Genomic DNA, 23,509 nt, shown 5'->3' with positions numbered 1-23,509 from the left:
TGTCTTAAAATAGTTTGGATTGTGAGTTGTAAATGGAGCCTTTCAGTTTTTGCTCTTCTAGCAAATGTTGAATTGGGTAATACAGGCTTCAGCACTGGTAATGAGCTGAACTGTACCTGTTCGGAGAGTTGCAGACTGTCATGTGATTTGTAGCTCATAGCTCTGCATTTAAGTTCAGGATTCAGTCCTGCTGGTCTTGTAGCTAAGAAATCACATGCATGATACAGGTATTACCATGTTCCGAGTAGTCTGAAATGGAGAAGAGTCTTTGGAGAAATCATAGAGGATGTTCTGACTTGTTTGCAGCTGAACAATGTATTATGTCAGTGCAAACTTGTTAGTTTGTGGGTCACATTTTTTCTATGGGATACTTCCACTGCTTTTATTTGAGTTTTCTGCAGAAGTGGTAAGAAATGGTTGTTTGTTTTGACAGCTTGCTTGCTTGAATAGCATTTTCTATTTTGTGGGACTAGATTGCAAAGTTAGAGGGTGGGGGATTTGTTTGGGTTTTTCTTTTTTTGTTTTTGTGTGTGTGTGTGGTTTTTTGTTTGGGTGTTCTTGGTGGTGTTTTTTTTTGCTGTTTTCATGTAGTTAACCACTTGCAGTGTGTTTTCTATTGAGAGTTTAAATCAGTGGTTTGTGTTGAACCTAACTGAAGGGTGTACCTCAGGTTTAGAATACGTGGGTTTTTTTTTTTTCTGTGGAGGTGCCAATAAAAATATTTTCATAAAAAAAACTGAGGAAATTTTGAGGAAAACTAGTAATTGTCTCGGAACAAATAAAATAGTAACCCCTATTTTTTTCCCGTATGAACATTCCATAGTTCAAATTGTTGCCTTTTTAGTGTTGTGTGTAGAGTAATACCATAGTCATCTGAACCCAATATATACTATTACTGAACCTGAACTTTAGAATTTTAGTTATTTTAGACATGCTAATAATGATGCTCAGTTTTGTTCTTCGCTAAGTTGACTTAGTTTTCTGTGCATTTGTGTGAAGATGCTCAACTGAAGAGGAGTTATTTAGGAATTGCTTCTTGATACTCTTAATCCTTTCTATATGCTGTATTACTGCTTTATATATGATGATCATCTGATTTCTGTTTTTACCAGTAACTTGGGAGGTTTCAGAGATGTAAAAGTATTTTCTTGTTGTTGTTGTTCTTTACAGGTTGCAAACAATCTTCGCAAAATTTGATGAAGTAAGAAACTCTGGAAATATGATTTTAAGTAGTGTCAGTGGTGAGTACGAAAGATCTTTTATTTATGATCAGCTTTAGATTAATACTAGATAAATACATATGAGCATTATTTATTTGAGGTGATTGACTAGAAGCCTATGTAACTATTAAGAAAATGAGACAGTGAAACTTATGCTGTGTTACTGGAAGTATTTGCTGGACTGCAGTCAGAATGCAATTGGAAGAGGTGTTGAAACTGCATGGAAACGAGCAGTGAATCTTTAACAAGTTACATGTGTGCTCAGTAAAGGATAGAAGAATGCTGCAAAGTGTTTGTGCATGGGAAAAAAAGATCAGATGAACCTCTATCCTATCTTACAGTATGTTTCTAAAAGAAAATGGTAATTTACTGATGGATGTGTTTGATTTCTTCTCAGTTAAAATGATGAGTAATGATTATGATACCTGGAGTTTCATAGAAATGAGTGACTGCACCATTTGAAGACACTGAAATGTTGAGGTTAAGACTTTACTGAGTTGCAGTTCTTTATTTTTGGTGTATTTCATGAAATGAAAATATTGTGTGGAGAATCCTTGCTGCTTCCTAATGCATTCTTGATGTAATATTTTATAGTATGCAAGAGCAGAGCCATCATTCTTGCTTAAAACTATAATTTAAGAAAAAACTGTTACGTAACAGCACGGCAAGAGAAGTGTTGTGGCAGTGGCTTTAATATAGTTTTTTTTGAAAGCTTCATTGTTTTCTGCAAGGAATCAATAGGTCTTTTTTTATAGGGGAGGGTTTTCTGATGTTCATTTCCCTTTCAAAGTAACTATACTGACTAAAGAGGTGGCCCTGCTAGAACTAAAAAGTGTTAACTGTAAGAGTAGAAATATGAGGAATTTGTATGATTTGTTAATGTATTCAGGTGTATATTTTCATTTAAAATATTCTCGCCCTTTTGCTTTTAGTGTGAAAACAGACCAGACTGTAGGTTCAAAGGAATGTGCTTTTACAACCTTTCCTTTGAGGTAGTAAGAGTTTCCATTCTACAGCCTGCTTTGAGATAAAATGTTGCTGTTTCTGAACTCCTAAAATATTTTTTTAAGGATTAATTTTTTTTTTTAAAAAAAACAAACACACACACCCCCCCCCCCCCCAAAAAAAAAAAAACAAACAAAAAAACCCCAACAAAACACCACCAACAAAACCAACATACTAATTTTTGGGAAAAATGTATCGCATAAATGTTCTGTTAGATTGTAAATTTACTCATTGTGGAAGGGTAAACCATTATCTTTTGCATTTAAACTTAATACTGCTGCATAGGTTTAAGAGGTTCAAATATGCATTTTTGATGTATTTTTTTCTGTTGGTAGTTCTCAGGAGAACAGAGAAAAACCATGTGAAGGAATATAAATGCATTGGAGTAATTTAAATATATATGAAAACATGAATACGACATTGCCAGACTAGTTTAGCACATCTGAGCTTTTTGTATCTATTTTAAGAGAGTTGATTAAGGGTTTTTTAAGGCCATTTTTATCTCATCTGTAAAGTGCAGATATTAATACTGCTTTACAACAGTATAAACCAGTTCTGTCTTATAGTGGCAATTTTTATGCAAAAGTTACTATGATTCTGGTTTGGTACCCTAGAGACAGAATCCCTCTTATATGTAGGTTTCAGTATTTTTGCTTGGACTTAGTTTATCAGTTGTATCTATCTAGGCGATTTTTTAATGTTATTGAAAAGATACTGTTCCACTGCTAGTGCTTTATCTTGGCTTTGTCCTTCATTATTCTCTGAAGGACAATTTATATTTACTGCTTGCACGTGTAGATTAAAGTTACTGTTTAATTACTGTAGCCTTGTTACCAGCTTTTGTTTTAGCTTTATCAAATATCTCTGGATAAAGGCCAGACTGTAATGTCTAAATACATCTGTTAGTGTTGAGGATGTTTGGGTGGTTTTTTTAGTGCTTTGGATATTTTGGGTAGGGTTTGGGAAGGTAGGGAGGGAGAAGGGTTGTGTTTCCAAAGGAAGAGGGGGAGGGGTGAGAAGAGAGGTCAAAGAACTGTTCAACAGGCTTTAATATAATTAGACTGGCACAGCTCTATAGTGGACTTTTTTTACAGCAAAAAGACTGTCTTTTTGCCAGATTGAGTTACTTTCCCAAATACCTTGACTGTACTGATGAGGGTTCTCTTCAGGGTATGATGGGTAGGGAAGGACTCACTAACACAGCAGTGGAAGATAATCAGCTTCTTCGTAGTCCTGAGTGACACTGGTGGTAAATATTTGTTGTGTTGACCTAGTTTCTGAGAATCCAGAGGTGTGACTTCAGTATTATTTGGTAAAAGAATCTGATGTCAGTTGTTCGTCTCTGTATTCAGCATGTAATTAGGAGGGGAGGGGGAAATCCCCAAACCCTCAAAACTCACAGCTTTAAATGAACTGAATACAAAAATGTTTTCCATTTAAACAAAAAAAGTATTTAAAAAAATCAAAACAAATACATATTTGAAAAAAAATTGTGTTAACGTCATAAAACACATGACAGGTTTTAAAAACATCATATTGGTATGCTTAGATATGTGGGAGAAATATAGAGAGGAGAGGAAAAGATACACCTGCAGTCTTGTGCACTGGTAGATTTAATATTGTTATCCCTGTGACTGTGTTGAAGTGTACCTAGTGTGAACGGTCCCTTTAGTCTTATGTTGCCATCTTACTTTTTTCAGTCTGAGTCCTGGTGAAATTGTAAAGAGGAGGAGGGCAGCAGGTTACTGTTAAGAGACTGATATCTTCTTGAAGGATAGGTGAGGTGAGAAGCATATTGAAACAAGTATGGATGGAGTAATTGGGGCAGGATGTAGTAAGGAGCTTCAAAAAAGTTTTTACTACATAAGATGGGAGTCTAGTGCTTTTGCTTGATAAAGATGATTTACAGGCTTAAATAATACCACGCTGCTAACTTGCCTCTCCATCTGGCCTTTGGTTTTTTTTTTTTTTTTAATTATTTTTCCCCCTTCCCCCATCTTCTGTTGCCTTCAGATGTGGATAGTAAAAACACATCATGTCTTCAGTGTGAATTATGTGAATGAATTAGCTGCTATGAAAACCTTGGGGTTTTTTTACATTCATAATGATGTTGCTTATTAAGAGAATTGTATTGGGATGTTTGCCTGTTTAGCAAAATCTTGCACAGTTATTTTGTCCTTTCACTTGACTAGAAATGTATGTGTTCCTGCAGACTGGAGAAGTCTCTTTAAAGCACCTCCCCATTTTTCAGCAAATGAATGTTCATTTCTATGGAAACAGAACTGGCAGCCAATCTCAAAGCTGCAAAGGCACTTGTTTCTGCTGCCTGAGGTTTGTAAATACTGTTTTCTCTAAGAGAATTTAAACAGACTCCTGTATTGGGTAGTAGTGTAAATTTTGAGACAGGGAATTAAGAGAAAAGTAGGGAAAATAATAGTAATATTGAGCTCTCTACTTTGCCTCATTCAGCAGAGTGATTTGAGCCAAAGAGAAATCGCACATCTCTACTCAACCCATGTAATTTTCCCATTTTAATGGTATGCCTCATAGTGTTAGCTTTACAAACATAAATTGTGACAGGTCGGGTACAGTGATGTTAGTATCAAGGTTGTGGGGGAGCTGTGTTACAGCTCAGCTCAACATTTAGTTACACATTGCTGTATAGGTTCTTAAAAAAAAGGAGGCAGAGGGGGAATAAAAATCCATTGTACAAGTGTGTGTCTGTATTTCCACATCATGCACTTGTTTTTTATTTCTCTTTTGTTGTTTTCTTTTTGGAAAGATAGTCACTGTGGAGACAACGATGGCGTGCTCTGACAGAGCTCAGCAGTGTGGCGCAGGGTGAATGAATGTATATAGTGTGGGAAAGACAGAAACTGGTGGTAACAGCCATGACGACTATACAGGGGTTTGAGCTACATGTATTTCGTTTGCAGCTCCGTGCAAATGGTCAGGATGTAGCTCACGGCATATAAAATTTCAGCCGTTGTTCTTGCCGGTTTATAATTTTAAACAGGAAAATTCCCTGGCCAGTGGAGCACAGGGGTCGGTTTAAGCCCACTGGGAAAGCAGGTGATGCTTCTGCTGGTTTTAAGGAACTTGGCATGGGTTTCTGAGTTATTACCAGGGAGCCCTGTTCTGGCCTCCTGCAGGCAGCCTCTGTGCCCCTTGTCCTCCTAAACTTTTCCTTGGGCAAGACAAAGTAAATTGGAACTCCTTTTTTTAATTTTTTTTTCTTTTTTAACCGCTTTATTGGATTGCACTCTTCCTACCTTCAGTATGTCGCTTAGAGCACTGGTTTGGGCAGGAGCTGTGACCAAAAGGGCCAGGTTTGGGTAGGTCTTCGCTCCATTTCCCTGCCCTGCGATACCTGCACGCTGTAGGCGGCTGTTTCTCTGAAGAATTTTGGGGGTTTGCAGACGCGGTGGTCAGCGAAGCGGGCCGGCCCCTGCTCCCCCCGGCTTTATTTCATTTCCCGGCTGCCCGGGGTCGGCTTGTCTCCGGCGGCGCGCCGGCCGCCATGCGGGCAGCGGCGAGGCTCTCGCACCGTGCTGCGCGGGGCACAGCTTCACCTGGCGGCCGGCGCGTCCCCTCACGGCCGGGCCGTGCCGTGCCGGGCGGCTCCGCGCTCCCCCGGGGCCGGGCCGGGCGGGGAGGGGGCCCCGCGGGCACGTGACGGCGGGGCGGAGCGCGGCGGGAGCGCCCGGCGGGCCGGGGTCAGGCGCGGCGGCTGGGAGGCGCTTCCCGCGCGAGGCGGGACTGCTATTTTGAAGCGGGGCGGCGGCCGTGGCGGCAGGGAGCCGGTACCCGCCGCGCCCGCCCGCGGCATGATGGCTGTGGGGGACGGTGAGTGCGCGGCGCTGCCCCGGCTGGGGGACGTGGGGGTCTCTGTGTGTGTGTGTGTGTAGCCGTGTGGGGGCATGGGGCTGCCCGGGGAGCGGTGCCGTATCGTGCGGGTCGGTGAGGGCGCTCGGTGGCCCCAGGGGCCTGCCGGGCCGGGGATGCCCGGCGATGAGGGGAAGGCGGGCTGCGCGTCCCTTGCTGCGCCTCCCCGAGCGAGGTCTGACTGCATTACGCGCGCTGAGCCTCCTGTGTGGCGGTTGACATCTTACCCCGCTGCAGTTGGCTGCGGCCGGGGGCGGCCCTGGGCGGGCAGCAGCAGCTCCGGCCCCGCTTCACATCTTCAGGCGGGCGCGGATTTCTGCCGTGGGCCCTGACCTTCCTTATTTACAGGGCTGGCAGTTTCCGCTCTGCATTTTCATGTGAGCGTTCTGTGTACCCCCCTTGGCTCGGCGTTACTTGTGTTAGCCGGCTCGGTAAGATAAGACGGAATTTACTACACCGCTCTGTAAACAAGCGAGTATTCATCTGCGCCGTTCTGTGGAGAAATTCACAGTAATTCGGCGTAGCCGCAAAATAAGTGCCTCGTTTCCAGGGCTAGGAATATATATTTAATAAAGACACGGGATATTACCGCGTTTCCTCCTCTGCACAATGTATTGTTACACAAACCAGTGGAAAGTAGGTCAGTAAAGCAGCACCCACTATGTTGTGGTCTTTTGATTAAAAACCGGACATACGTTTTATTTTTATCACCTCTCTTGGTTTTGCATGACAGCCAGGTTCTTTGAACTTAATGACTTGGTGAGTTTCTATCTATGTGTTATTATTTTCAGAGAAACTTGAGAAGTGTTCGTTTGACTTGCAGCAAGTTTAGGAATATAGTAGGAGGGCCGTGCTTTTAGAAATGATTATATATATAGTTTTAAATAACATCAGGGAAGATGGTCTTAAAAAGATAATATACTTCAGATGAAGGTACATATTTTATCAGAATTTGCAAAAACGTCAGTAGTGAGAGTCCCGAGAGAAGTCCTTTCCATAGGGTGTCCTGAAATGTGTGTTTTTCCTTTAGTACTCTGATATGTTAGGGACCGAAAAAGATGATTGGTGTGACCAGAGCAGTGAAATTAAGGCTGGACTGTATAGTTTAAAAATATTAGAGCAGTTCTCTGATGTTTGTGTTTTTGTTTGTGCACTGCAAGATGCAAGGGAAGTCATGGTCTTTGTAGAGCTAAACATACAGTACTCTTTCTTGTAGAGTTTTGTGGGGGTTTTTTTGTTTGTGGTTTTTTTTTTTTTTTCCCTAGGAATGTTTTTCTTTGCCTTTGTTTCCTTCCTATGAAGCAGCTCTGTTTTCCATGGTGTAAACATGGATTGTGGTACCTTGCAGATCAAGGATGCAAGCTGTAGCATGTTAAGAAATAACTGTATTCCCTAGGCAAAGCCATAGGATTTTTGTGGTTCTGTAATGGTCGAGGTTTATGAAGTGAGGGTGGCTGCGGAGCTCTCTTCTGTATAATTTAATTCGCCATTAACAAAGGCACTAAGAACAAAGTACTGTTCAGGCAGTCAGCTGACATTCTGTGTAGGAGCTTTGAGCAATAATGCCAGATACAATTAACAGTGTGTAGGATGATTATGTAGCTGTTGGTCTCTCTTAAAACTACTGCTTACCACATTTACAAGGAATTCAGTCTTCTGACGTGTTATGAAACTGCTAGGGAAAACAAAACCTTAGTTACTACTAAGAAAAGTTTTTGATCTTTCTTTTGAATTTAATGTAGTTTTGCCATGGTCTTTTGGTTTGCAAATATCATGTGCCTCTTCCTAGTATATGCAGCCTCGAAGAAACAGTGTTTTAAGGTTAGTGATTCTGCAGCCTTTGAGAAATGTCATTGACAAAGTGTCACTTCGTTGTGGCCAGTATGTATGTTTATTATTTGTGAGACTGTGCTGATTTTCTGGAAGGTGTTGTGCAAATACCTCAGATAACAGATTTTTTTAGATTTGATTTTATTTGGTTTGCTCACTCAATCAGCCTAGATATGTTACTAAATTGCAGAGTGTGTTTGGAAATGCTATATAGAGGTGGTAATTTCAACATCTTGAATGCAAGACGCTGGCTTATTGTAACCTTTCGGAATTTTCTTCCATTTCTTGAGCAGAAGCAGAAATGTAAATAAAATGTGCTGCTTAACAGTTGAATCTTAATCTGGTTTCCCAAGTAAAGATTAAAGGGAAAAGCCAGATTTTCTGCTTGCCCCCACATTAACTGTCTGAAGCTCTCCGATCTTGTGTTGGAAGAATGTCTGGGGCGGGGGGAGGGAATGGTACTGTGCTTGTGGACCAGCAAACAATTGGACTGTTACTTCTACTGTACTGAATGTGTGCCAGCGGGAAAGCATGCACCATCTCACTCGTAAAGGCATTTCACATACTTGTGTGAATGTAGGGTCTGTGTTTGACCCTGCAAGTTGTGTTCTGAGGCTGCTGAGGAAAACCAGTCAGGAACCGTTCCTGGCTCTGGATTTCTTGTTCCTTGGAGCGGATAATGCATTTCTGCCCTTATCCTTTGATAACCAGATTAGAGTGTTTAGGAGGTTGCAAACAGAGTTGCAGTGTGATGCATCATGTTGTGAGTTCTGTTCAGGATTTGTAATTCAGTGGCTTCCATCAGTGGCTTGTTTGTTGGTCTGTGTCATCTTATTTCATAGGTAAGGGACTGTCTTGCTCCCAGTTGAACAAGGTAATTAGAATAAGGACAAAATTACCTGCCTAAAACTATGAGGGGCCATGAAGGGAAGATTAGATACAGTTTTTCTTAAGATGTACTACCCATATTGCAGTACAAGACATAAGGTATTTCGAGGGCTATCCAAAAGCATATAATCAGCTTTGTAAGAGGACATATTTGGTGCACACATTTGTTGCACTAGTATATGCTGAGTATGCTGTTTTGAATCACGCAATGAATTAGATAAATCTACTTCTTTATTTATTAGTGGATTTTTATTTAAATGGCATCCAATGTAAAGATGTTTCATGACTTTAAATACTTGTCACATTTCAGATGATAAAGCACATGTGACTGGTTTATGAATAGGAATTATCTTTGTCTCACTACATACACATAACAAATTACGGGTTTTGTCTTCTTTTGAAATACTTCATTAATGGATGCATGGTCCTAGAGCACAAGAACAATTATCTTCCATTCCCTGATGTTCTTCTGAGGGAAGGCTGTCTTCCTAAGTCTTTAATCTGATTAGTAGTTTCTGTATGGTGTGGGTGCTGTACAGCTCTAATACTTTACTTTTGACTGAAAAAAAAGATTGGGCATATTAAAGCTACAGAGGCTGTAGTGATGTTTGAGACATGAGCTTGATTTAAAATGTATATATAATTGTAGTGCATGTGCATTTCCAACGTGTGTTTCTTATTTTCCTTTCCTCTGGTAGGTTGGAGGAAGCTTTTTAAACCCAGAGTCCTGTGAATGATGGTAGTAAAACAATTACGACACTGGCCTAGAAATTGAGCAGGATATAACTGTGGTGCTTTGTACCATTCAGAGCTGTTTCCTGAGTGGAAAGAAAAAAAGATAGTAGCTGAAGTTTTTTCTGGGGAACAGAAATGCATCACTTGTTCCCTTTTCTGTTCTTCTTTGGGCCTGGTGTTTGGTTTTTTAACATGCTGACTGTGCCTGGACTGGCTCTTGTGCCTGTAATTGCTCCGCAACCTTCCTCTTCCGTTATTAAGCAGTTAGTGAGGCACATTGGCTTGGGAAATGGCTTTACTCACTTGTGCCTGAGAGAGGAAGGACAGATAGCATGAGTTGGAATTCGATTGCTGTTCAGAACCAAACCAGTGCAAAGCTTCTTTTCACAGTAAGGTCATATGCTACTGCCAGTGATTAACATAGATTCTGAGTAGTGTTTTGTCTATAAAGTGCACGTACCGTTGCTAATAGCAGTAAAAGAACAGAGGGACAGTGAAACAACCGAGTGGGTGAGGGAGGGAATGTGTAAAGAAGCCAAGGGCTATATGAAAACACACAGTTTCTACTCAGGGAGTGGATGAATAGAGCAAGGTTCAACACTGATGTGAATAAAAACAATTCAAGGAAGAAGTATGTGATTCGAGCATTTCTTAAAAACCAAAGCTGCAAATGTATGACAAATAGAGTTATTTTTCTCAAAGCCAACATAGATTCTAGAGTGATAACTGCGGTTTGATTTTTTTAATGTTCTAGAAAAATAACTACAAATAAGTTTTGTTGTCTTGTTTCTAAATGACATTTTTGATTTGTCAATGAATTTTTGGTGTTCGGTTCTGAGAAACTTGTGTGCGGGGGTGGTGGTGGTGGCTGTTTTCATTAAACATGAAACACCAGTACATTAAAAGATTTCTAGATAAGCTTAATCTGGCATTCAAAAGTGTTGGTTGCATTTGGAGTCTGTTTGTTTTCAAGAATAAGTTTACATTTAAAAAAAAACAAAACAAAACACCTTTGGTGCTTCAGTTGATACCTGTGTTTATTTTGAAACATCTTTGATTATTCCAGACTATTGATAATATTAGGGGTTTTGGGTTTTTTTTGTTTGTCTTTTAAGAAGGTGTATTTAAAAACAAACATTAGAATTGCCAACAGCCCAAGGAGAAATTTAAGGTCTAGCAAGGATTTTATTTGACAGATGTTGCAAGGCTCTTTCATGTGACTAATTGGATACTTGCCTTGCAGGGTTAATTTTCATCTGTGTTATCTATTAAATAGGAGTAGACTTTCCTTACTGTTACATGTTATTGTTAACAAAGTCTTTCTGTAGTAAATACTGATGAGCAAGTAAGCTATAATTTGATCATTTCAGGTGTCTGAAATGCCTTCAGAGGTGAAGATTATGCTTTAGTATTCATCTGAATCAGAAATTTGACTCTGTATATTGTACTTATAAAAGTGCCTTACTTTTAAAGAATTGTGTTTGGGTTTTGTACATTCTTTGTAACCAACTATGCCTATAGATTCTTACAAGAAGTAACTAGTTTAAAACTCAAAGAAGCTTCACAGCTATATAGAGTATAGGGAACAAGATTTTCATGGTTAGTGGTTTAAAATTTTTCTGGTACAGCTTTGCATGTATTTAATTGATGTGAAAGTTCTTCCCTTCCACTGAGAAACTCTTAAAAGCCCCCAAAATAATGGATAGTTGCAACCTGAGAGAAGGTGAGGAGAAGCTCTGGGATGAAGAACAAAGCTCTTGACCTGCAGAAGAAACTTACTCTTTTCAAACTAGGGTTTTTTTTTCATCAAATACCAAAGAGCTCCACGGCATTCCATGGTCACCTAAACAATTAACATAAGTAGATTTATATTTGTAAAAATAGTTTTATCACTGTGGATTGTTTTGTGTGTTGACATGATAAAAGTTCAATCAACTTACACAGTACAGCCATTGAACTTCAAGGTCAAAAACTTTTTGATGTAGATTATTTTTGTCTAGAACTGTGGTATTGAGCCGATTTTTGCAAACTCTTCAGAAACAGTTAGGGGAAGCAGCCAGTATGTGTTATTCTGGGATTGCATGATGTTTTCACGAAAGAAGAGGAGATCTATATACCAAATACTTGAGAACTCCCAGATCTGGGAAGTCCTTCCTATAAGAAGTCCAGTTTGAGGAGACTCTGTTGTCTTAAAACCATAGGTTTTGTCACCTACAATGAATTTGCAGCATTGAAAATAAAGATAATTTGCTGTAATTTCTTAGCCTCCATTTCTGAATATGTGAGGTAGAGAACAGGTTGATCAGTGAGCTCAAAGACCATTAACAACCCTTTTTATTCTGTGCTGCGGCCTACATGTTTTCATGTTCAGAGATTAATATTATTTCTAATTCCTAAACTACAGGGATTTAAAGTAAATTTAGAAAACCAAATCTCTTCACATCTTACTGGCTGTGTGTTCGTATTATACCTTCTGCTTCTAGAACCTGTGTTTTATTTGTGAATTTGCCTTGCTATTTTACATCTTAAGTCTACAAATTGATTTTAACACACAGAAGTTGGCCACACTAAAAAGTAATGTGTTTGCTACTAGAATTATTTCTCTGATGATAGAAGTAAACTTGTCGCTGTCAGCCTCTGGTAGTAAATCACGGTTTAAGCTCACTATTTATAAACCTTCTTATTGATATTATATGATGTATATCACATGGCACTTTTCTGTGACATACACATGTTAAAGGTGAATGAGCATGGTCCTTAGCATCTGCTTCTCTTGCCTTTGTGTGATGCAATTGGTAATTTGAAAAATCAAATCATGAAATTCTTTAAGTGTTTCTGTGTGAATGAGTTAAGTATTGCAAATGCCACAAATGGTTTCTTACTCAATGGGCATCAGTTGTTTGGCTTGGCTACGGACATTGATAATGCTAGTGATTTAACGTAAAATGTGTTTAAATTGTCAGAAATGGCTATTCTTCAGTTTCTTCTGGAAAGTATGTCTGTGTCCTTTCCATGCTTCCTTCCTTCCCCCTGCCCAAAAGACACATTACTTGTTAACTTTTCAGCGCTGGCCATAGTGTGCGGTGTGGCCTAAAGCAGCAACACGGTACAATTGTTGAAGAAAAATACTTTTCAAAAAAGTTGCGATTTGATCTTGCATCCTATTTTAGCTATTGTTTTGTCATGAAATCTGGAGACCCTGGCTGTCTTCTCTTCCCCCTTTACTGATAAAATTGTGTTTTGGTTACTAATAGGTTATACGCTATTAGATGTTGATTCAGAAGGGTATTGAACATGCCTGAGGAGAGTTGTAAATAAAGTGAAATTGATGATTTCTAAAGTACAGTAATATTGACTGCACCACCAGTTTTCAGTAAGTTGCTCTAAGTAGCATTTGGGAAATGTATAATAAAGGGAAGTCAGATTGCAAGAATATAAAACTGATTAAAGGATTGATTGATTTATTAAAAAACTTCACTGGACTGTGGAAATAATTTTACAGGTGCCAAAAAGGTAAAAAATATAGTAAGATTTGCAGAAACTGTCTTCAACTTTATAAAAAATGAGAAAATAACTTTGGTTCTGGAGCATCTCCTTTAACCTGAAATTGGGATAGAGCTTTGCTTGGGAGCAAAATTAGCTCAGTTTCCTGTCTTACTCTTCTTTATGGCAGCTTGCTTTGGAACCTGTATTTAAATTTTATCTTTCAGTCAGACAATAGTAAAATGAACTGTAAGAGTAGCTTTTCATTGGGATCAGGAAAATAATACTGGAGTATGTTATATTTTTTCTGAATTAAATCTTTTCAGAACATACTCTTTCATGAAACTATTGAGGGAAATGGATAAAATTATTAGTATCATTAGAATAGGCCTGTAAGAAATGTGGATAATTATTGTGGCAAGTACCATTGCCATCACTAAATATTTCTTTTCTGAAAGTCTCTGTTGGGTCTAGTCTCTTCTTTCCAGTTTTCCCTTCTTCTCTTTTGCTCTATTCATTTAGATGCATGTTTAAAAAAAACACACCCAAAACACAAACCAGAACACACAAAAAAAGCACATCTTGTGTGAGCCTCTTTTACTGTGTTGTAGCTGATTGATGGAGCGTAGGAGAGCTGTACTCTGCTTTGCTTGTTGAAAAGTTAGGGGAGCTTCCTTGGAATTTGAGATGGGATCAACAGCATAAATTTAACTGATGAATATTTGCCTCATTCCTGGCAACTTATAGTGGCCACTGCTCACTATGCTTTCTGCCTTTTTTTAATTATCTGTAGTCCACTGGAACTGCCTGAAAAACTGTCGCGTGAAGGAACCCGTTTGGGTTCACAGTTGCCTTTAGTACATTGAGGTTTTTTTGAACTAAGTTGTGTTATGTTGTATATGGCCGCTTTTGTCATGGGTATTTTTTAAACACCCCCCGCCCCCCATGCGTGCCCCCTCCCCCTGGTTACAGTGGAAAAAGGCATCCCTTTTGGTAAAGAGTTTGAGATTTTGCTCATGAGCATCAGAATATGTTGCAGAGAACAGGAGAACAGTTTGCCAGCACGGAATCGTAGGTACAGTTGCCTCTTTCAGGAGTGCGAAGAGAAACAGAAGTAAAGTTAAATCTTCTTGTTGACTTCTGTCACTACAGTCTGTTGTCTTCTGAAAAACCATGCTCCATCGTTGTGGGAAGCAGGTTTTTGTTTTTGAATAAGAATTTGTGTCCTAATGGTTCCAGATCCCTCTACTTGCTGTGGCACAGGGAGAATGCCCAGAAATTATGCCTTTACAATGGATGTAAGCATCCTAGGTGTGATTCCAATGCTCAGACATAGGCGTTTAGTGCCACTTGAGGTGCCCTTGCAGTATCCACACTAGCCACACGGAGCAAACAAGTGTGACATGAGACCTGCAAGAGATCAGTGCCCTTCTGGAATGTCAGCTGGCGGCCAGACAGGATACCCAGGACTGTCTAAACTGGTTTTAGATGACTGTGCTTAGGCAAATGAATCCTGTCCTTTTGTGTCAGGACAAACAGATTCGGGCTGTATGGAATGCCTGATGTGTAAGCGATAAAGTGCTCACTAAATGATGTGGAGCATTGGCTTGAAGTATGGATTAGGAGGATCAACTAACCTGATGCATCTGTAGTGCTTGCGGCTTCATTTTCATGCTCGACAGAAATTGTTGTAGGCTGTACCAATTCATCTGGAATTGAGCTAATGATCCTGTCCCAGATGTTCCAAGCAATTGATGCAGTCTGTGTTTGTAAATCACTGAAGGGAGACTGGCAGTCCGTGTCTTGGTAGGCGCAGGATGTGGCAATTACTTGGAAGAAGTAAGGAGTTCATCTGCTTGTCGTTGTTTTGCTTGGGTGCGATTTTGCAATCATGTTGTTACAAAGAGTTTGTGATGTGAAAGAGGAACTGTTAGCAGTAGTTCAAAACATTTAGTATCTCTTAGCAGTACTTGAAAGGAAAATGGATATAGGAAGGGCACATTTTTAAAAAAAGTCCAAGTTTAGAAGTAGTTTTATTAAAGATACTATGTTCTCTGGTTTGACTATTGTCAATCTCATGTAAACTACTGCAAGTTGGTATTAACAGCCTTAGTAGATAATGTAAGATGTCGATGCTGATAGAGTATTGATATTTGCCTTTATGGCCGGCTTTAGTTCAGTGTTGCTGCAGGGGATTTGTTTTTTTCTCCCTCTGTGGTGCTACTTGGAGATCTGCTTTGAGATCAGTTAACTTCTCATGGGCTGTTTCTGAGTAGCACAAGTAGAATATAGAGCTATTTCTGCAGCTGTGTAGAGGATTGATTCTGTTACTGCCTGTGATTTCCAAGATGTTAGATATTAAATGTCACATGAATTCTATGAATCTTAAGACCAGTTAAGGTAAAGGCTTGAGTTGCAGTAACAATAAATATGTTTCAGTTTAATTTTCTTGAAAAATAAAATATTATTCTCTCTAGATATGAAAAGTTTTAGATTCTCCTTTGTCTCTGGATACACCTGTAATCACCCTTACTGTTATATAGCAAAATCACAGTAAATAGGTTGTTTAGAAGTTTTTAGCATTGGGAATACCAGAATGTTCTTTGACTATCAAGTTTGATTGTAAATGCTTATCCTTTGATTTCTCTGAATAAGTTAAAAAACAGATACTACATATTTGTAATCTGGTCCTCAAGAGTAATGCTGCAAGGCACAAAGACAGCACATACAAGTTGCAGTTTGTTTCTTAAGAATTTTAGTATTTAAGCCTTTGCTATGGTTCAGAGTTTTGGTCTGTGTTTCTCATTGGTCAGGTTTGTCTGGATTTAATCTTAAAGACTAACTTTGGTAAACCCCAAGTTTTGAAAGTGTGTGTGGTGAACTCTAGGGTCTGCATGACACATCACGTTGGTTTGGTGGGTTTTTACAAACATTCCTTTGACTACTGTGAAATGTTTTGTAGAAATGCACAGCAGTTCATTGATACCAATTCACTTGCTACACAGTACCAGTAGAACACTCTTCTGGGGTACAGATCTCTTTCCTATATTTGAAGAGAAACCTTCTAGCGCTTGGAAGTTGAATCTTCTGTTTCTAGCTTTTTGAAGATAAGAAAAACTATTTATTTTTATTCCCCTGCCCCCACTTCGAAGTTTTTCTCTTCCAGATGAACTTGTACCAGAATGAGAACACTTGCTTCATGTCAGGTTTCTTTGGGAACTTTTGGCAATACTAGATTTCCAAGCTCTTCTGTGGGGTGTGTTTACCTCCAAAACTCTTCTTACTCATTGTGATTTAAAATGAAAATACAGAGTACAAGAACAGTCTTGTGAGTTTTAACTGAGGTTCATTGTCTTTCATTAATTATGTTTTTTCATTTAAGATGTTCTGTACATTGCTAGCGGTTTATACAGCAATTTATTCCTGGGTTTAACAGTTTAGAGCTTTGTTGTAAAATGTTGTTTTGGATAGTGCTTTCTCAGCTCTCAAGTGTATTTACATATGTAAAATTTGATAGGCTGAAAGTGTTTGGCCTTTAAAATCACCTGGAATTAAAATTATCTAGCCATTCTAGGATGAAAAAGCATCTGCATCCTTCAGATTTGTTTTGAAATACCAATTATATTTAGGGTTATGACTTCTATTGTAGAAATTAATTTTGTTTGCAGATGGGGTGAATCTAACATTACAGTCACAGTTTGATACTGACGGTACAGCCATCAGCAGCACCCTCTGCGTTTTTGCTGTTGGATGTTCCAACCTGGTCCATTGGCTAACCAAAGGCACGTAGTAAACAAGTTTGGCTCAGCTGGCTTGAGCAGAACTGCACCTTGATTATGCCCTGCGGAGTAACTGTTACACCTTGAGCTGGGGTTCTGTATGTGGAAGTACATGGAAATGCTTTTATGGGAGCTACAAACAAGTGTACCATTGCACATGAATGAGAGCACATGAAAAGCGTGTCATACTGGAAGCAAATGCAATGCTTTTGTTTCATTAACTGCTATAAACACAGACTTCAGGTTTCGGATCTTCACAAATACGATTAAGCATCTTTCTGAGAATGGAGTGTCCCTGGAGATCACTTGGGGTTATGTTGTTGTTAAAGCCTAGGGAAATAAAAGTGTAAAGGCCCAAAAGGGTAGGGGAAACCCCTGGTGTTTTTGTAAAAGACAGTACAAAATTTTCCTCTTGAGTTTTATTTAAAACCAGATAAACCTAAAACTGAAGAAACTCAGCTGCATTATCATTTTAGCCTTAGTAGAATTAAAACAGATCCTTTTCACCCATTAGTTTTATATATTTATGGTACTGTGCTACAATTTTGGAACACTTTTAGTGACTATAATTTTTAATTTATTGTAACATAAGTAATGAGAAGTCCAGTTAAGAACATCCATGTATCAGTGGTTGAGTTCTGTGTCTCTCAAAAACACAATGCATTTTAAATTGTTTGGGTTTTTTTTTAAAGCTTGTTTTTATGTGGACTAAGAAACTGTACGAAACTATTTTGTAGCGTAGATTTTTAATCCAGTGTTGACAATATTTTAAATGTATGGAAAAAGTTCTTTTAAGTAGGCAAAGTAATTTGACAGTATTAACAAGACCATTGTTGAATATATTGTCCTGTAATTTGCACAGCATGTCAGTAGCTGGGAATGTTTGCATTTGCATTTTTTCTGAAATTCTGTTTTTGCATTTTGCGGTTATGCAGCAGCTTCTGCAATTCTCCATCTTCAGTACTTCTGCATAACAAATAACTTGGTAACAATAAAATTAATTTATGTGAACCTTTGGTTTCCCAAGTATGCTGTTTGGGGTTGTTCAGGTTTTCCTTGATTAGGAGGTTTTACATAAATGAGCAAATGCTCACTTACTATTTTTAAAATTGTACTGCAAGTAACTTTTTTTTCCAAAGGCTTCTTGTGTAATATTTGCATATCAATGGTGCATTGTAGTGCTGTTGGATAGTAACATGAAAGTCTAGCCTATTTTGTTAATCAAATCTAAAAATGCATCAACAAAACTGTTTTTATTTGAAAAGCATATTTTCACTCTTGATCAGTTTTTATGGTAGCATATTCATAGGTTAGTGTTGATCTGTTGATGCTATTAAAAAAATCTACAAGATACTTCTTCATGCTATTTTAAAATTATCTGTAAAGTTATAGGTATCCTAGGTATTCAGTATTACTATTTACACTTCTATTGTAGTGTTTGGTTCATTACACTTAATCTGGCATTTGGATTAGTGTTTTTTCCCTGTTGAAAAACCTTAATGTCTGGTTCTATTTAAGATACTAAAGAGTGAAAGCATCAGGAATCAAAATGTATTCTGCTTCAGCCAGTGTGCTGAGCGGGTGTGCTGTTTCCATGGCAACGCACAGGCGGGGGGGGGGGGGGGGGGGAGCTGATGCCTACCCCCCCATTCTGAGAGTTTACATATCCAGACATGATTATTCTTAGCAAGATTCTCTTAAAAATCAGTTTTTGTAGGAGAGAAGGAAATGATGTTAGTGAAAATAGTCAGTATACATCCAAATGTTTCTTGTGCTGGTTTGCTGCATCTTAAATCACGAAGATTTGTTAGTGCAATGCACAGCTTTTTGCAAATGCTGGAAAAATTTGCTAACTATAGCAACAGTGATCTCGGACATGTCAGGTGTGGGGTGTTCTCTAATATTTGATAGTGCTGCAAATGCTGTTGGACAAAACCTTGCTTTATCCTTTTAGTGAAAGGTGCCTTCCTTTGGGAGGCTGTATTACTAAATATAGTTGACATTTCATGGGAGCAAGTTCTGAATAAGCAAAAGGTAAATAGCTACCATTACAGAGATGATAAAGCTTTGCAATTCATTTTTTTTAGAAATGGCAGGTTTTAGAGCAGATAATATACTAAATTGGTCTTTCATTACTGTTGTGCAGCTGTGTCTCAGCCTCGCCCATTTTATTTATTACAGGAACCACAGGGTGACATGTTTTCCATGCTCAAGCTTATAGATAAATCTGTTTTCCATGAGTGGGTTGAGAAACTTATGTTGTACTGTTGGACTTTGTTGGGTTGGTGGTTTTTTTGGAAGGCTAAATATTTTGTATTGAGACTGTTTTATTCAGTCGGTAGGGATGAATTCCTTTCCAGATTAAAAATACACAAACCTGAAATGACAGGAAAGGGGAATACAAACCCCAGACTATTGTCTGCCCGTCTAATTTTTTTAATGAAGGATTGAAATAGTGGCAAATGCTCTGTGTGGGAATGAATTTATTTGCATGGAGAATTTTCACCTTTTCCTCTGGCGGTGGCTCCCAGAAGATGATGTCACCTTGCAGCTCATTGGTTGTGCGGCACCTAGTGCGGGGAAGGCAGAGAAAGATGCCGGCACAAATCTCAGTGGTGGATCTAGGGTGTTTGCGAGCAGTTTTTGATAGAATCTTTGATTAGTATTGAGAATTTACTGCCTGTGGCCATGTGAGGTGCTGGGTCCGTCCTAGGGTGAGAGGATTGAAGAGCTATCAGAGGAATGAGGCGGCTGATCTGCAAGAGGATCTGTGATTGTAAGTTGAAAAATCTGGGTGGAAGGAAAGAGATAGGGAGTGCTGGTTAGACACATTGTGGGAGGATGTGTAGCAGAAAATGCATGCATGAGTAAAAGAAGAAAAGGGAGAAGCATTTGCCTTTGGTAGACTGGAATGATAAAACATTATATTGAGCATTTCCCTTTTTCCTTTATGGAAAATATTCAGTAATCAGCAAAAATAATCAGTCTGTGCACAGATATTTTCCTTTTGTGGGAATGAATGTATAGGATTCATTTTTATGCCGGGTTTTATAGTGGTTAATTATGAAAGCAAAATAATACTTTATAGGAACATAAGATGTAGAAAATGCTGTTTATTTGTCATTGTCATTTTATTCCTAGGTCAGAGACAGAGGACAAAGTGATAAATATTTGTTTTTATTTATGCATTTTGTGTATTTCTGTGACATGTGAAGAAAAACAGTTGATTAGGAAATAAATATACATCCATTTTAATAGTTGTACTTTTTATTTAATGTTTCATTTTCTAGACAAAAGCTTTGATGATGAAGAGTCAGTGGATGGAAATAGGCCATCATCAGCTGCTTCAGCCTTCAAGGTTCCGGCACCTAAAAAGCCAGGAAATCCTTCAAACAGTGCAAGAAAGCCAGGATCAGCTGGTGGGCCTAAGGTTGGAGGTAATGTAAAGCTATTAAGATTCTTATCGGTTTTCCCAGAAACCTTGCCAGAGCAGGCACAAAACAGGGAACTTTGGAAGGTGATGTTTAATTCATGACTGCAGTATTTTTGCAGAGCTGAGAACAGTAAGGGACCCCGTTTTACATAATTATTCACATGTAAAGGTGTATGCACATGTCTGGTTTTGTGAATGTACATTTAGCTTGTAAGGGCCTCTCATAAATATAATTAACATTTGGAGATAGCGGTTGTGGTGGTGAAATGAATATATGGGTGTCTGTGATACAGAGTCCACACCTCACTGCATATGTAAGTACAGTGTGAGCTTCTGTAGTAGGTCTGTGTGGATGAAATTTTTACTGTAGGTCTGCACTGGCTAGAAAGGACTACCCATTAACCATACATCTCAACAGAAGTGTATATTATCATTTCTTAAACTGCCAGAGTATTGTGAAATTGGTTGTGAAAGATAAAAATGGAGGGCCAAAACCCTTGCCAGGGTTTTTTTGCTTGGTAGGCTTCACAGCAGTATAATGATGATGCTTACTAATTCTAGTCTTCAAACATGGAAGTACGCATATTTTATTTTTTTTTTAGGGCGGGGGTAATTAACAAAAGCAAGTGTTTACTGCTAAAGAAGTGACAGCTTTTTTGAGGGTTCATGTATGCATTCAAAAAAATAAGTGGAAATATATCATGTTTCGGGTATGGCTTTTTTATGAATAAGTGATTCTTTCAGTAAGGAATTTTTGTAGGAGTAATTTCTTCATGTTCCTATTGATGTAACATTGCCTTATGCAAACTGCAAAGCAAGGATAAAATTTGGAAATGCAAAAAAAAAATGCACATGCAAAACAAGCTGCCTCAAGTATTTTTGTGTTATAATGATATAGCCAATGTTTTGACAGTTTATTGTTTTTCTAATGTGATCTTCACAATTCCTAATAAATTGAAAGATTTGCATAGGGTGGGATCAACACTGCCGTAGTATAAATCAAAATAGATAGCATACCATCTAAAAGACTTCCTAAAGGAAGTTATCTCTTGAAATTGACTCTTAGTATTTATTATGATTATTATTACACAAATAGGTAATAATAATATTATCTCCCTTAATCTGAAGCATGTCGTTCTTTGCATGCAAGACTAAGATACATAGTACCAGAACTGAATGCTCAGGATTCCAGTTTCTTTCAGTATGTGCTTATTTTAATAATATTTTATTAAAATTATATTTTTAAAATGTAAAATTGTTATTACATGTAGACTTTCACTTTACATGCTCTGCAGTAAAAACATGGAGATGGGAGAGCAGGGGAAGGGAAATAAGAACAGAATAACCACTCAGCTGATTTTTCAGTTTGTCTAAAAATTCAGTAGTGAAGGAAATTAAAAAATCCCAAAATTACTACATTAGTTTTCCTTCTTCTATATTGCCAAACTTCAAAAACTTAAAAGGAAAAAATACATGAAATAAGGACAAAACCGAAGCATGCCAAAATCGGAGCACTTCTGTCATTCCTTGTTTTATAGTGTCTCCTTTCAACTCTGGAAAATACTGTTTGTTCGCACGTGCATGTTTCCCCTCCTTTTTTTATTCTAAGAATTTTGAAAATTTAGCATTAAATGTTTGGCTGGGCTTTATAATGTTGATTAAATTGGTCTTTTAATGCTTGTCTATATGTGCATCTGTGGTGTGGTTGTGCAGTCTGATCAGGTGCTTGATCATGGAGAATTTTTGCCTTAATATTTTTTAGGAGAGATGTTATGCATTGTATTCTTCACCACATGGATAGAAGGTGGAAATTTGTCTTCCAGTCTTCGATTGTTCTCAGCGACCTCTACTTTTTTCTCTTGCTGTCTTCCAGGGAGAAACTTTCACCTGTCTGTTAATCCCCTTGTGCACAGAATTCTTTCATTACATACAATGATATGCTTTCTAGTTAAATTTTGGTGTGTTTTTCCCTTCAAGTTTTCCTTGAGTTGGACCTTGATCTTTTCTTTTTAGCATTTTCAGTATGTCATCATTGATCAGCAAGGCTATTATTGCTGTTTGCGTTTAGGGGCTAGTATTTGTCTTCATTTTACTCCTGCTGCTCATTATTTGTATCTTTCAATGTTTTTTTCCATCTCCATACTTTTTTTTAAGGTTACCGGTGTTTAAACTAGTTCTGTCTAGTAACAAGCCTCCTAGCAGATAAAAATATTAAATATCTACACTGAGAGCCTTACCCTTCTGTGTAGTATTTACAAATCCTGCATTTCCTAGCCTAATAAAGAACATCAGCGTAGATGCCAAAAGTGTTTCTTAAACAAGTCAATTAAGTCATGGTCTCTTCCAGAAGTGAGGAGTTTCCCCTGACATTATTCATATGAACAATACTAGGTTTGACAAGAGGTCTGTGTAGTCCACTATCCCATGTGACAGTAGTCAGAAATGGCTGCTAGAGAAGTGTACGTGAACAGGGCAAGTGTCTAGAAGCACACTCATTACAGGACAAAATGCTGTTTTTAGAGAGCTTTGTTCCACAGAGAATCATGGTCTGTGAAGACTCCAGTTAGGCCATCCTGTTACACTTACCTTGAGACTCGTGGGTGTTAATGGCTGCAAAGAAACTTTGGTGCTCTTTCGCATTCATTTTCTGTAGGGTCTGCATTGCAGGTGCCTGCCTAAAGGACACCTGAGATTTTTCTCCAGCCTGAAAATTGACATCTTTATGGAGCAAAGCTGTGGTTCTGGAAGTTGTCTGCTCTTGCTGAATTATTAAGGCTCTGCCATATTCTGCAGTCCCAAATCCTTCTGCTTGCCAGTGCATTCCAAGCCCATAATCAGTGGGCATGTAATTTCTCACCCTTCCCTCAATAAGCACTGGCTACAGGTATTTCAGGCTCACAACTGCTTACCTTGTGGTTCTGCCATCTGTTGATTCCGCCATCTGTTGGTCCTGCTTGCCTAAGTTTTCTGATACTTTCATACCTTGGAGGAGAAAGTAGCAGCAGCTCCATTAACTGTGTGGCTTTTTCTTTCCTTTTCACAAAAATTTCCAAAGTCATTGTCGGTGACCTGCAGCGGAAGCAGTCCTTTGCTGCAGTTTCTTCCCTTCAGGCTTCTGTGACCAGGCAGAATTGCTAGTGCAGGTAGAAATTGTTGAGCGTAGGCTGAGATTACTGCAAGTTCTGTTCATTTAAGCTGCCTTTTATATTCTAGAGATCCTTTTCCTAGGATATTGCTTTAGAAAGACGTCT

At 38.6% G+C, this 23,509-nt stretch overlaps 1 protein-coding gene across 31 annotated transcripts in view; it reads left to right on the top strand.

Annotated features, from left to right (window-relative positions):
* Window positions 1-23,509, top strand: part of CLASP2 (cytoplasmic linker associated protein 2) — a 146,045-nt gene that overhangs the window by 35,487 nt on the left and 87,049 nt on the right. For 25 of the 31 annotated variants that reach the window (XM_040593169.1, XM_040593188.1, XM_040593181.1 and 22 more), the window contains 2 exons: window positions 1,171-1,241; window positions 20,116-20,262. In XM_040593169.1, coding sequence (XP_040449103.1) covers window positions 1,171-1,241; window positions 20,116-20,262 — 218 coding nt within the window. Of the gene's footprint in view, window positions 1-1,170; window positions 1,242-5,941; window positions 6,072-19,449; window positions 19,602-20,115; window positions 20,263-23,509 lie in introns of those variants that run through there. The other 6 variants (XM_040593199.1, XM_040593198.1, XM_040593195.1 and 3 more) reach the window with 5 other exon arrangements.

This window comes from Falco naumanni, chromosome 4, assembly GCF_017639655.2.
Source record: "Falco naumanni isolate bFalNau1 chromosome 4, bFalNau1.pat, whole genome shotgun sequence".
Lineage (NCBI taxonomy): Eukaryota > Metazoa > Chordata > Aves > Falconiformes > Falconidae > Falco > Falco naumanni.
The sequence above is the reverse complement of the archived record's forward strand: the minus strand, read 5'-3'. Positions and strand labels throughout refer to the sequence as shown.